Source organism: Pleurodeles waltl, chromosome 1_1, assembly GCF_031143425.1.
Source record: "Pleurodeles waltl isolate 20211129_DDA chromosome 1_1, aPleWal1.hap1.20221129, whole genome shotgun sequence".
Lineage (NCBI taxonomy): Eukaryota > Metazoa > Chordata > Amphibia > Caudata > Salamandridae > Pleurodeles > Pleurodeles waltl.
In genome coordinates this window covers 23,920,014-23,935,549 of record NC_090436.1, presented here as the reverse complement: position 1 = coordinate 23,935,549, position 15,536 = coordinate 23,920,014, and the positions used below count along the sequence as shown (strand labels likewise).

The window sequence follows — 15,536 nt, the reverse complement described above, 5'->3', positions numbered from 1 at the left end:
TCCCTGGCACCTCTGTACTTTGCTGCCACCCTTGTTTAGGCCATTTAATCAACCTTTTTCAAAATGAGTGATGATGCTTGGGAATAACGTCTCACCTGAATTCTTGCCATTGTTTACTAATCCGAGGAAGGGAAATAACCATGTCCTATGAATTGATTGCTTGCTGATTTCACTTTCTGTTGATCACAGCCTGGATGTCATAAGTTCTACAAAATCCCAATAAAGAATCATAAAGAAGAAGGAGAAAAAAAAAAAAAAGCACTCTCCCCAGAATGATTTGAGCATGCTACACACAACTTTGAATGTTGAATTGACAGCCAGTAAGAATGTTACATTGATCTGGTAATATGAACTATGAGGTCCATTTTCATGTAAAACGCTGGATTTGCAGCTATTCATGGTCTCCCAATAAGAAAGTGATTTACGCTCCTTATTCCTCTTGTGTGTCTACAATCATGAACTTATCAGACCAGATGTTTACACTTTTGCCATGAAGTTTCACCATTTTGTGCAGGATTTTCATTTGATGAAGGCATGAATGCATTTCTAAGAAAAACATGGAACACTCAACTAAGCTTGTGTTTTCTTTTTGTTGTGTGTAAGTTCACAAGGTATTGTCTCTTTCTTACCTTTGCAGGAAGCTGGGAGATGGTCTGTTTCTGCAGTGCTGCAGAGACGTTGCAGAGCTGTATCCCAAGATCCATTTCGAAACAATGATAATTGATAACTGTTGCATGCAGGTAGGAAGATCATTCTTTAGAGGACTATTACATAGTGGCTACGTTTCTGTGTTTCGATTTTAAATCCATTGTTGGCACAGGTTCCCTTGTCTTTTCCACTCTCGTACCGTGCAACAAAATAAGAAATGTTTCAGCCATATGTCGAAGCACTTAACTATTCATTCAGAAGATTAATGAAAAGCAGATTTAGTGAGTGCCTGGTGAATCAGCTTCCATCACCAGGTATCCTGCCATCTTGCTTAAGGCAAAGACAGGGCCACCTCTTGGGCTCCTGTAATTAATGAATAGATGTCTTAGCATTTTCTGAAAGGGTGGGTGGGACGGTTTAGAGAAATAGAAGTTGCACTATCTTTCCCCCACCACAAACTTTGTAACTAACGTTTTGTCTCCGCTTAAATGACACTCCAAAGCCAGACCATTTTTTTCTTAAAAACAATCACAAACCTTGCCACCGCATCACTAACAGTATGCATTGTCTTCAGTTCACTGAAACACACATGCATAACACCTATTATGGAGAAACCAATGGTGGATCCACAAATTTTGGTTCGCTACAGGTGATCTTGATTCTTGCCTACCCGAGTACATTCTTGGATGAGGGGTGACAAAGCAGCTTCAAAAGCATTTGGAACAAGCCCTTCCACCATCTTCAGCTGGAAAGGAAACTAGAGGGAGAAAACTTTCTCATGACAAAACTGAAACCATAGTGGTGCCACATTTATACTGCAACACATGAGAAAGGTGAACTCCAGTCTGCCCTGGTTGAAGAAAAACAGATATATTGAAGTGCAATATTCCTTTTAAAAGCCTAACAAATTGGGAAAGTGTCCAGATCGGTTGTTAGATGGTTCCATTCACCTTCCTCCGCCAAGGTCAACAGCTTAATATTTGTTCTTTTAGTACCTTTTCTTAAGATGGGATTCAGAGCGCAAGAGGGTCTTCTCCACTGCTCAACATGTCCATACTTCTGCAGTAAAAGGTTATGGCACAATACAAAGTGCATTTTCAAATGTATGCAGATGAAACCCTAATTTAGAGTGATTTGGGTGGCTAGACAAACATTACCAAATACCCTTTGATGGAAGGTAGCACCTTCTACTTAAATATAGATTCATCTGATTTACTAGTGCTGTCTGGGAATATTGATGACCATATACCCTTAAACCGCGGACCACCCTTAAGCATGTAAGAGAAAGTAAACAAAAAAAAAAACTAGGATTTATTTTCGGCGCTGATCCCCTTGTTACGCTCCAGAGCAAAGCGGTGCTAAATGGCATGAACTTTCAGCCTTGCATGCATTACAAAATCCCACTGTTTTAAACGTAAGTGGTGTTAACCAGAGTAAAGGAAATTATCCCTAGATACCCCAAAAAATGTGCTGACTGATAGAAACAAGACCATGTGAAACCTACTTTGAAATGGACCGTCTGTTGTGTCTATGAGTAATTTCAAGATGCTTTGTGCTATAAACAATGCCTTCCGTTCACAAAAGAACGCTGACTTAGAGACGAGAACTATTCATGTGTCTGGACTCTGACGGTCGTGCTTCTTCCTTGGGATTAAACCCAGTAGAATTAGATGAATCTGTAAAGCACTGGCTGTGCCGGTGCCCTGGCTCTTTACCATTCTCATCTTGTGGGTACTGACCACTTGATTAACTGGGAGCTGGTCCAGTAGCACTTAAAGTAGAGCTTGAGTGCGAGGAGTTTATCATATGTGCACCCATGTCCAAGTCTTAAACCATCATTTCAGACATTGGCTTTGGCTATGATATGCTACGTATAATGTAAAGAAATGGCTCCCTGTTGCAGTTACCCCCCACTTTTTGCCTGATACTGATGCTGACTTGACTGAGAAGTGTGCTGGGACCCTGCTAACCAGGCCCCAGCACCAGTGTTCTTTCACCTAAAATGTACCATTGATCCCACAATTGGCACACCCTGGCATCCAGATAAGTCCCTTGTAACTGGTACCTCTGGTACCAAGGGCCCTGATGCCAGGGAAGGTCTCTAAGGGCTGCAGCATGCATTATGCCACCCTAGAGACCCCTCACTCAGCACAGCCACACTGCTTACAAGCCTGTGTGTGCTAGTGAGAACAAAATGAGTAAGTCGACATGGCACTCCCCTCAGGGTGCCATGCCAGCCTCTCACTGCCTATGCAGTATAGATAAGACACCCCTCTAGCAGGCCTTACAGCCCTAAGGCAGGGTGCACTATACCATAGGTGAGGGTACCAGTGCATGAGCACTGTGCCCCTACAGTGTCTAAGCAAAACCTTAGACATTGTAAGTGCAGGGTAGCCATAAGAGTATATGGTCTGGGAGTCTGTTTTACACGAACTCCACAGCACCATAATGGCTACACTGAAAACTGGGAAGTTTGGTATCAAACTTCTCAGCACAATAAATGCACACTGATGCCAGTGTACATTTGATTGTCAAATACACCACAGAGGGCACCTTAGAGGTGCCCCCTGAAACTTAACCAACTATCTGTGTAGGCTGACTAGTTCCAGCAGCCTGCCACACTAGAGACATGTTGCTGGCCCCATGGGGAGAGTGCCTTTGTCACTCTGAGGCCAGTAACAAAGCCTGCACTGGGTGGAGATGCTAACACCTCCCCCAGGCAGGAATTGTCACACCTGGCGGTGAGCCTCAAAGGCTCACCTCCTTTGTCACAGCCCAGCAGGGCACTCCAGCTTAGTGGAGTTGCCCGCCCCCTCCGGCCACGGCCCCCACTTTTGGCGGCAAGGCTGGAGGGAACAAAGAAAGCAACAAGGAGGAGTCACTGGCCAGTCAGGACAGCCCCTAAGGTGTCCTGAGCTGAGGTGACTCTGACTTTTAGAAATCCTCCATCTTGCAGATGGAGGATTCCCCCAATAGGGTTAGGATTGTGACCCCCCTCCCCTTGGGAGGAGGCACAAAGAGGGTGTACCCACCCTCAGGGCTAGTAGCCATTGGCTACTAACCCCCCAGACCTAAACACGCCCTTAAATTTAGTATTTAAGGGCTACCCTGAACCCTAGAAAATTAGATTCCTGCAACTACAAGAAGAAGGACTGCCTAGCTGAAAACCCCTGCAGCGGAAGACCAGAAGACGACAACTGCCTTGGCTCCAGAAACTCACCGGCCTGTCTCCTGCCTTCCAAAGATCCTGCTCCAGCGACGCCTTCCAAAGGGACCAGCGACCTCGACATCCTCTGAGGACTGCCCCTGCTTCGAAAAGACAAGAAACTCCCGAGGACAGCGGACCTGCTCCAAAGAAAAGCTGCAACTTTGTTTCCAGCAGCTTTAAAGAACCCTGCAAGCTCCCCGCAAGAAGCGTGAGACTTGCCACACTGCACCCGGCGACCCCGACTCGGCTGGTGGCGATCCAACACCTCAGGAGGGACCCCAGGACTACTCTGATACTGTGAGTACCAAAACCTGTCCCCCCTGAGCCCCCACAGCGCCGCCTGCAGAGGGAATCCCGAGGCTTCCCCTGACCGCGACTCTTTGAACCTAAAGTCCCGACGCCTGGGAGAGACCCTGCACCCGCAGCCCCCAGGACCTGAAGGACCGGACTTTCACTGGAGGAGTGACCCCCAGGAGTCCCTCTCCCTCGCCCAAGTGGAGGTTTCCCCGAGGAATCCCCCCCTTGCCTGCCTGCAGCGCTGAAGAGATCCCTAGATCTCCCCTTGACTTCCATTACAAACCCGACGCTTGTTTCTACACTGCACCCGGCCGCCCCCGCGCTGCTGAGGGTGAAATTTCTGTGTCAACTTGTGTCCCCCCCCGGTGCCCTACAAAACCCCTCTGGTCTGCCCTCCGAAGACGCGGGTACTTACCTGCAAGCAGATCGGAACCGGGGCACCCCCTTCTCTCCATTCTAGCCTATGTGTTTTGGGCACCACTTTGAACTCTGCACCTGACCGGCCCTGAGCTGCTGGTGTGGTGACTTTGGGGTTGCTCTGAACCCCCAACGGTGGGCTACCTTGGACCAAGAACTGAACCCTGTAAGTGTCCTACTTACCTGGTAAAACTAACAAAAACTTACCTCCCCCAGGAACTGTGAAAATTGCACTAAGTGTCCACTTTTGAAACAGCTATTTGTCAATAACTTGAAAAGTATACATGCAATTTTGATGATTTGAAGTTCCTAAAGTACTTACCTGCAATACCTTTCGAACAAGATATTACATGTTAAATTTGAACCTGTGGTTCTTAAAATAAACCAAGAAAAGATATTTTTCTATATAAAAACCTATTGGCTGGATTTGTCTCTGGGTGTGTGTACCTCATTTATTGTCTATGTGTATGTACAACAAATGCTTAACACTACTCCTTGGATAAGCCTACTGCTCGACCACACTACCACAAAATAGAGCATTAGTATTATCTATTTTTACCACTATTTTACCTCTAAGGGGAACCCTTGGACTCTGTGCATGCTATTCCTTACTTTGAAATAGCACATACAGAGCCAACTTCCTACATTGGTGGATCAGCGGTGGGGTACAAGACTTTGCATTTGCTGGACTACTCAGCCAATACCTGATCACACGACAAATTCCAAAATTGTCATTAGAAATTGATTTTTGCAATTTGAAATTTTTCTAAATTCTTAAAAGACCTGCTAGGGCCTTGTGTTAGATCCTGTTTAGCATTTCTTGTAGAGTTTAAAAGTTTGTAAAAGTTTGAATTAGAACCTAGAACTAGTTGTAGATTCTTAAAAAGTATTCCAACTTTTAGAAGCAAAATGTCTAGCACAGATGTGAATGTGGTGGAACTCGACACCACACCTTACCTCCATCTACAGATGAGAGAGCTAAGGTCACTCTGTAAACTAAAGAAAATAACAATGGGCCCCAAACCTACCAAAATACAGCTCCAGGAGCTTTTGGCAGAGTTTGAAAAGGCCAACCCCTCTGAGGGTGGCAACTCAGAGGAAGAGGATAGTGACTTGGAGGACAATTCCCCCCTACCAGTCCTATCTAGGGAGAACAGGGTCCCTCAAACCCTGACTCCTAAAATAATAGTCAGAGATGCTGGTTCCCTCACAGGAGAGACCAACACCTCTGAAATCACTGAGGATAGCCCCAGTGAAGAGGACATCCAGTTAGCCAGGATGGCCAAAAGATTGGCTTTGGAAAGACAGATCCTAGCCATAGAGAGGGAAAGACAAGAGATGGGCCTAGGACCCATCAATGGTGGCAGCAACATAAATAGGGTCAGAGATTCTCCTGACATGTTGAAAATCCCCAAAGGGATTGTAACTAAATATGAAGATGGTGATGACATCACCAAATGGTTCACAGCTTTTGAGAGGGCTTGTGTAACCAGAAAAGTGAACAGATCTCACTGGGGTGCTCTCCTTTGGGAAATGTTCACTGGAAAGTGTAGGGATAGACTCCTCACACTCTCTGGAAAAGATGCAGAATCTTATGACCTCATGAAGGGTACCCTGATTGAGGGCTTTGGATTCTCCACTGAGGAGTATAGAATTAGATTCAGGGGGGCTCAAAAATCCTCGAGCCAGACCTGGGTTGATTTTGTAGACTACTCAGTAAAAACACTAGATGGTTGGTTAACTGGAAATGAAGTGTGTGACTATGTTGGGCTTTATAATTTGTTTATGAAAGAACACATTTTAAGTAACTGCTTCAATGAAAAGTTGCATCAGTATCTGGTAGACCTAGGTCCAATTTCTCCCCAAGAATTGGGAAAGAAGGCAGACCACTGGGTCAAGACTAGGGTAACCAAAACTTCCACTGGGGGTGACCAAAAGAAAGGGGTTACAAAAACTCCCCAGGAGAAAGTGGGTGACACTAGAAACAAAGAAAAAGAGTCCCCTGTAGGCCCCCAAAAACCAGAACAGGTGGGTGGGCCCCAAGACACAACCCAAAACAAAGGTGGGTACCAGGGTAAGAACTGGGATGCCACTAAGGCATGGTGCCACAACTGTAAACAGTCTGGGCACCACACCAAGGACACTTCTTGTCCCAAAAACAAACCCCAGAACAAGATTCCAGGGGTAACCAGTGTAGCCATGGGAGATGACTCCTCAGATGAGGAGGTCTTCATAGCCTTCAACTGGAAACAGGGCCCAACAGGTGAGTTGGAGATTCCAGAGGGAAGTAGACACTTCCACCACCTACTGGTGAATGGAATCCCAACCACTGCCCTGAGAGACACTTGTGCCAGTCACACTATTGTGCATGACAGGCTGGTGCTCTCAAACCAGTACATCCCAGGTGAGACTGCCAGGGTAAGAGTTAGCCTAGACAGGGTCACTAAGAGGCCTGTGGCTTTAGTACCCATAGAAGTGGGTGGCACTCTTAGCTGGAGAAGGGTAGTAGTCAGTACAGACCTCCCCCTTGATTGTCTCCTTGGAAATGACTACCCAGAGGTTAGTCAGAGCTCAAGAGAGGAACTGGTCCAGTGCCAGTCCTCTCCCAAGGTTTCTGGAAGTCCTGCCTCTGCAGTAAATGCAAGCAGGCCCCAGAAGAAGAAGAAAAGAAAACAGAGTAGGAAGGGTGGACAACCTTTAGCCAAGGTTACAGCAAGCCAGGGAGATTCTGCTCCAGTAGGGGAGAACTCCAAAAATGGCCCTGATAAAGTCCAACCTGACCCACAAGAAGTCCTGGCTAGTCAGGCAACTGTTAAACCTGAGTGGGTGGCTCCTCAGCTAACAGAAGAAAGAGTGGAAGAAGGGTGTTCACTACAAGATGTGGTAACTCCCCATTCCAATACAGCAGACAGGCAACCTGAACCCAAAGAAGCCTGTAACTTAGCCCCTTCCCTTTTAGGTGAAGAGCTAAAGGTGTGGTTCTGGGCACTGACAGCTGTCAGTGGCCTCTGCTGGGTGTTAGCCTTTATGGCTGCACTATCCTTGGCATGGTGGTCTGACCCCATGCCAAATAACAAGTTAGGCCCCCTGACCCTGTTGGTCATGGTGGGGTTACTCCAGCTCTGGGTAACCTCTTTGGGTAAGCTAGGGGTGACCCTGGCTAAGATAAGATTAGCAGAGGTGGATACCTCTGACCTCAAAATAGAGAGAATGGGTAAAGACATAAAAAGCACAGACAAGAGGCAGTTCAGACTAGGTCCTATCACTGTGGAAGTGGGTCAGTTCCCCAGAGGGAATGACCTGAACAGGAGGATGTAAGGCAGAGTAGGCCCTGCAACAAACCAGCCATTTCCTCTACTCTTCCTCGCCTGACAGACTAGGAAGACTCTTCCAGCGTTGGCTGAGTCTCCTGGCCTGTGGGCTGGGGGGGGCTTGTGTAAAGAAATGGCTCCCTGTTGCAGTTACCCCCCACTTTTTGCCTGATACTGATGCTGACTTGACTGAGAAGTGTGCTGGGACCCTGCTAACCAGGCCCCAGCACCAGTGTTCTTTCACCTAAAATGTACCATTGATCCCACAATTGGCACACCCTGGCATCCAGATAAGTCCCTTGTAACTGGTACCTCTGGTACCAAGGGCCCTGATGCCAGGGAAGGTCTCTAAGGGCTGCAGCATGCATTATGCCACCCTAGAGACCCCTCACTCAGCACAGCCACACTGCTTACAAGCCTGTGTGTGCTAGTGAGAACAAAATGAGTAAGTCGACATGGCACTCCCCTCAGGGTGCCATGCCAGCCTCTCACTGCCTATGCAGTATAGATAAGACACCCCTCTAGCAGGCCTTACAGCCCTAAGGCAGGGTGCACTATACCATAGGTGAGGGTACCAGTGCATGAGCACTGTGCCCCTACAGTGTCTAAGCAAAACCTTAGACATTGTAAGTGCAGGGTAGCCATAAGAGTATATGGTCTGGGAGTCTGTTTTACACGAACTCCACAGCACCATAATGGCTACACTGAAAACTGGGAAGTTTGGTATCAAACTTCTCAGCACAATAAATGCACACTGATGCCAGTGTACATTTGATTGTCAAATACACCACAGAGGGCACCTTAGAGGTGCCCCCTGAAACTTAACCAACTATCTGTGTAGGCTGACTAGTTCCAGCAGCCTGCCACACTAGAGACATGTTGCTGGCCCCATGGGGAGAGTGCCTTTGTCACTCTGAGGCCAGTAACAAAGCCTGCACTGGGTGGAGATGCTAACACCTCCCCCAGGCAGGAATTGTCACACCTGGCGGTGAGCCTCAAAGGCTCACCTCCTTTGTCACAGCCCAGCAGGGCACTCCAGCTTAGTGGAGTTGCCCGCCCCCTCCGGCCACGGCCCCCACTTTTGGCGGCAAGGCTGGAGGGAACAAAGAAAGCAACAAGGAGGAGTCACTGGCCAGTCAGGACAGCCCCTAAGGTGTCCTGAGCTGAGGTGACTCTGACTTTTAGAAATCCTCCATCTTGCAGATGGAGGATTCCCCCAATAGGGTTAGGATTGTGACCCCCCTCCCCTTGGGAGGAGGCACAAAGAGGGTGTACCCACCCTCAGGGCTAGTAGCCATTGGCTACTAACCCCCCAGACCTAAACACGCCCTTAAATTTAGTATTTAAGGGCTACCCTGAACCCTAGAAAATTAGATTCCTGCAACTACAAGAAGAAGGACTGCCTAGCTGAAAACCCCTGCAGCGGAAGACCAGAAGACGACAACTGCCTTGGCTCCAGAAACTCACCGGCCTGTCTCCTGCCTTCCAAAGATCCTGCTCCAGCGACGCCTTCCAAAGGGACCAGCGACCTCGACATCCTCTGAGGACTGCCCCTGCTTCGAAAAGACAAGAAACTCCCGAGGACAGCGGACCTGCTCCAAAGAAAAGCTGCAACTTTGTTTCCAGCAGCTTTAAAGAACCCTGCAAGCTCCCCGCAAGAAGCGTGAGACTTGCCACACTGCACCCGGCGACCCCGACTCGGCTGGTGGCGATCCAACACCTCAGGAGGGACCCCAGGACTACTCTGATACTGTGAGTACCAAAACCTGTCCCCCCTGAGCCCCCACAGCGCCGCCTGCAGAGGGAATCCCGAGGCTTCCCCTGACCGCGACTCTTTGAACCTAAAGTCCCGACGCCTGGGAGAGACCCTGCACCCGCAGCCCCCAGGACCTGAAGGACCGGACTTTCACTGGAGGAGTGACCCCCAGGAGTCCCTCTCCCTCGCCCAAGTGGAGGTTTCCCCGAGGAATCCCCCCCTTGCCTGCCTGCAGCGCTGAAGAGATCCCTAGATCTCCCATTGACTTCCATTACAAACCCGACGCTTGTTTCTACACTGCACCCGGCCGCCCCCGCGCTGCTGAGGGTGAAATTTCTGTGTCAACTTGTGTCCCCCCCCGGTGCCCTACAAAACCCCTCTGGTCTGCCCTCCGAAGACGCGGGTACTTACCTGCAAGCAGATCGGAACCGGGGCACCCCCTTCTCTCCATTCTAGCCTATGTGTTTTGGGCACCACTTTGAACTCTGCACCTGACCGGCCCTGAGCTGCTGGTGTGGTGACTTTGGGGTTGCTCTGAACCCCCAACGGTGGGCTACCTTGGACCAAGAACTGAACCCTGTAAGTGTCCTACTTACCTGGTAAAACTAACAAAAACTTACCTCCCCCAGGAACTGTGAAAATTGCACTAAGTGTCCACTTTTGAAACAGCTATTTGTCAATAACTTGAAAAGTATACATGCAATTTTGATGATTTGAAGTTCCTAAAGTACTTACCTGCAATACCTTTCGAACAAGATATTACATGTTAAATTTGAACCTGTGGTTCTTAAAATAAACCAAGAAAAGATATTTTTCTATATAAAAACCTATTGGCTGGATTTGTCTCTGGGTGTGTGTACCTCATTTATTGTCTATGTGTATGTACAACAAATGCTTAACACTACTCCTTGGATAAGCCTACTGCTCGACCACACTACCACAAAATAGAGCATTAGTATTATCTATTTTTACCACTATTTTACCTCTAAGGGGAACCCTTGGACTCTGTGCATGCTATTCCTTACTTTGAAATAGCACATACAGAGCCAACTTCCTACATATAACAATTGAGGGAGGTACTGTTCCTGTTAAAGAGAAAGGAACCGAGCAGGGCGGAGGACGAGACGGACCGGGAGCCCTAAAAGTTATTTCTTGGTGCTATCACACATCCCGTAGGAATGTCATGCTTCACCATAGGGCATACGTCTCGTAGGACGGGCACTGCAGTGTCCTACGGGCCACACAAAGGGTTGCTTTAGTGGAGATCTTTTTTCTGTTAGGGCGTATGGTGAGTGGTAAAAGTGTGAGGGTCTCCTAGGTGTGTTGGGTGAAGTGATCATTTATGTACAAGGCTGTACCCAAGCAGCCTTAAAAAATAAGGGCCTCATTACAGGTGTGGCAGGCCAAGGACCGTCACACTCGTGATGACAATCGGACTGCCGCACTCCCGGCAGTCCAACCACCACATTCTAACCCTGGTGGGTGGACCCACCAGTGGACCGCTGTCACCGCCAGGAACATTGTTCCCGATGGGCTGACGGTGCTGTGAGTTGTACTCAGTTACACCGGCGCTGTGCTCTGCACCACCATGCTGATTACAACTCAACCTTCTGCAGGCTTTCCATGGCCACATAGGGGCCCCTGCACTGCCCATGACCATGACATCGGCAGTGCAGGGCCCCCCGTGCCCAGCACCATCGGAATGCGCACTGTCTGCTTTTCAGACAGTGCGCATTCCGTGGTGCTGGTATGCTACAGTATTGGTCTCTGCTCTGTAGCACTGTTCCTGCTTGTCAACCCGGCGGGAATAGCGTAATACAATGTTCCCACCTGTCATCCCAGCAGGAACACTGTAACACGCTTGGGGGGGGGGGACATCACAACAGTGGCGGTGGCGTCCTCCCCGCAAGTTTGGCAGTCAGCTCGTCCGACCACCAAACTCATAATTAGGCCCTAAATGAATGCACTCCACCCCCACACACCTAGGGTACCCTCACACTTTTACCACTCATCATACGGCATAACAGAAAAATGATCTCCGCTAAAACGACCCTTCATAGGGCCCGTAGGACTTTGCAGTGCCGGCCCTACGTTGGGAGCATGCTCCATGATGAAGCATGACATCCCTTCAGGATGTGTGAGGGCACCAAGAAATAGCTTGTAGGTTTCCTGGTCCCTGACTTGTCCTCCGCCATGTTCTCTTTATTTCTCTTTAACAGGAACAGTACCTCCCTCATTTGTTATGATTATCTCGGAGCCTTAGTACTAGACCTTCATTGGTTCCCAGTCGCACCTCCTTCTCCTCTTACTGTGATATAATATACTACGACCATGCCCTACAGTTTATCAAAAGACTGTTCCTGCTGTTTGTGACTTCTGAGAAACGTCAGCATCTGCAACAATAAAATCTACTTATACTCTTCAAAGGGAGAATAAAGACTGCTCGTAAAAGTCAAAAACTGTGAAGATAAGGCGTCTTGACCATTACTTTTAAAAGAAGTTGTTTTGCAGTCTTCAAGACAAAATTCTTATTCTAAAAGAGAGAAGTTATGGCCTTGTTGCTTGCAAGATCTATTCAACCCCACATTTCCATCTGTTTTAAGTTCTGTAGAGAGCTAGAGTTTCCCTTTGTTGGACAACACCGATTCAAGATACTCTGCTTTGTACTTAGTTCTCATGCCAGAATATTTCCTGCGCTCTTATGACCGCACTCCTACCTCAAAATCTTCAACAGTGGTGAAGTCCAAACATACAAAGTTGATGTTTAAAAGCAGGCAGGGGGGGCTTATATTTCCATCCCCATCTCAAGGGACCCAGGGTCTCTGGTAGCATAGAATCCACACAAAAAGTAACATTTTCACTGAAACACTTACCAGGAACTAATGATTGAATGTATGGGCAGTTCAAGCACCATAATGCTACAAGTAGGGACCAAACCGCCACTGTCTGCAGGTATTTCACTGTTGGAGAGACCCTGATCCAGATCTAGTTGTGGCTTGCAAGAACAGAAGATGTTGATACTTCAAAAATACAGGGGATGTGGAGGATTAAAGGTCCAGTGTATACCCTCCAATGAAAGTTACTAATACTGCAATACACTGTTCCTAGGTCACTAGGGAAGACAGGACGAGTGCTCTGGAGTCCTATTTAATAGGAGCAAGAGTCCTCACACACCCAAATGGGTGTCATGCTTCATCATCGGACAAGCTCCTCGTCAGACCGGTGCTGCAATGTCTGACGGGCACCACCCTTCCGGGGGGCTCTTTGCCGGAGATCTTTTTTCGATGATGCCACTCTATCCCGCAGATGAGTAGGGAGAAAGAAAAAATGGGGAGAGTTCAAAGAAAGGAAAATAAAATTGGCTCAGGGCCCTTAATGAGTACTTAACTTTATTCTGTCTATGTGGGGTGAAGGCCAAGGTTAAAATATAGATCAGAAGAGTGAGATAGAGATAATGCTCTGTCACTCTTTAACTGTATGTCTGATAATGGTGGGTCAGACAATTATGGGACCCACCTCAAAATCGGGTCTTCTTTGAACTCTCCCCATTTTTTCTTTCTCCCTACTCATCTGCGGGATAGAGTGGCATCATCGAAAAAAGATCTCCGGCAAAGAGCCCCCGGAAGGGTGGTGCCTGTCAGACATTGCAGCGCCGGTCTGACGAGGAGCTTGTCCGATGATGAAGCATGACACCCATTTGGGTGTGTGAGGACTCTTGCTCCTATTAAATAGGACTCCAGAGCACTCGTCCTGTCTTCCCTAGTGACCTAGGAACAGTGTATTGCAGTATTAGTAGATGTTGATACTTCAGCACATATTAACGATCTGGACAGGGACAAGTTCTTTCTAATAATTGGTGGGTGGTGTTTACCTTCATAAGATTTCGGGAACCTCGCTTTACTTGGCACACTGACCATGTCCACTTGTTCCACAGACCTCCAGTCAAATTCAGGACTGAACTGACTCTCTTGTCCAAACGACTAAGCCGCATTATTCACCAGGACCTCTCATCTCTCAACTCAGTAGTTTTTTGTTGGTTCACTCAATGACCCTACCTTCTGACTCTAGGAACATCCTTAGTGTCAGAACTCTATTGACTACTAAAATCTAAGCTTTCAAACAGAAGTGCTTTTGCCTCTGGTGTGAATCTGATATTTTCTCAACTACTTCAGTTGCTCCTGGAATTGTTGCACTTTCATCACTTCCCACTGCATCATTCATCAACTTCAAAGATGCAATGTACTTTCAGTATTTTCCCATGAGTGAGACCTCTTGTGGTAAATTTGCTAATGCCGATGGAATTATAAGCTTTCTGTCGCGTTGGTGGGCATGGAAAATTACTGCCAAAACAGGGGCCTCATTACTCTCTCCAAAACATATAAAGTCTCCCACATATCCCGGCCAAAGTGTTGTCGGCACAAAATCAGCTTTTCCAAGAAATCTGCTGCAGCTCCGCTGCTATCTTTCACAGTGACAACTCCTCCAAACATGGTGATGGATCTTCTCTGATCTGTCACCATGTTTGACGGAGTTAGCACTGCCCCAGGGAGGGTGAAGACTTGATGTGTCCAACAGTGAGATCTGCTATGTTCAGAGAAATACTTTGGAATGCTAGACTGCTTCAAGCCCTGACTGTGTTAGACAGATTCTCTGTCAGTCCTCCCTGCCTTTGGCAAATCAGGCCTTATTCTTGTGTACCTCTGTTGCTCATTGTCACTCCACCCTAAAAGCGAGCCAGTAGTTCATGGTAAGACTTTCAAATGTAAAAAATCAACCTCTGTATGCTTAGTAGACTTTCAGATGTGTAAAGTTGTTACTCCTCAAATGAGTACACTGTGCCCAGGACAATCTATCTAAAGTTGATGCATGTAAATGACCTGCCCATCTATGCGGTCACATCGAGCAGTCCTATATTCGGTACAACTAGCATGCCCTGTAATATTATTTTTTTTTCCCTTTGCATTGCAGAATTTTTAGTTCCCACATTTAGAACTGGAAAATAACAAGAAGTATCACAATGCAGCAGTAGAGTTGCACAAACTACTCACACCTTGTATGTGACAGCTTAACAACTCTTATGTAGGGGTGAAACCCTACAGGCTTGCAAGTCGTCATTCTTTTAAATAAAAGGGAACAAATACAGATTCAAAGCACATTTTTCCCAAAGCAAAAACTGATAGAAATATAAGAAAAGTAAATACAATAAAGCACTGTAGCCTTATTCATGGTTAATTCAGATATTTGTCTTCAAGTTTTTTGGGAGGGGAAAGGGGTTGGCAATGATGATGCTTTGAAGCTGTGACTGTTAATACTTCTCATGTTCTTTCTTTGTCTAGTTGGTCCAGAACCCCTACCAGTTTGATGTTTTAGTCATGCCCAACCTTTATGGCAACATTATTGACAACCTGGCTGCTGGGTTAGTCGGAGGCGCTGGTGTGGTCCCTGGTGAGAGCTACAGCGCGGAGTACGCAGTCTTCGAGACGGTAAGGCATCCCTATCGGGCCTAGAACATTCACAAGAGAGTGAACAAGAAACATCTTTCATGAGATGGCTGAAGCGCCGGACTCATCATTGCATAAAAACATAGATCTTTATAGCAGAACCACTGTCCATGCATCCAACCCAAATGCAGAGATCTTACAGCTCAAAGTAGTAGTGTGTGTGCTTTGTACAAGTTGAACTTACCTTATTCACTATCTCATTCACTCTTCAGCATTATTCTCAGGTTATCTTACTGTCCCATTTCGTAGATTCTGCTGAGCACCGTTCCATGTGCTTACTTCTCTTTCTATGGATACGTACTTTCTAGTGTTGCTTTATATCCTCTTTATTCTGTCTCGTGCCGTTTCCTTCTTTTTTGATAACACTGATCCTAACTTGGCAAGAGACCCAAATGGTA

The 15,536-nt window shown here is 47.2% G+C and overlaps 1 protein-coding gene across 1 annotated transcript in view; it reads left to right on the top strand.

Moving 5' to 3' along the window:
* The window catches only part of IDH3B (isocitrate dehydrogenase (NAD(+)) 3 non-catalytic subunit beta), a 151,391-nt gene that overhangs the window by 95,364 nt on the left and 40,491 nt on the right, over positions 1-15,536 (top strand). Inside the window, exons 8-9 of the mRNA XM_069205867.1 lie at positions 638-740; positions 14,974-15,120. Of these exons, the coding sequence (XP_069061968.1) occupies positions 638-740; positions 14,974-15,120 (250 nt within the window). The remainder of the gene's footprint in view (positions 1-637; positions 741-14,973; positions 15,121-15,536) is intronic.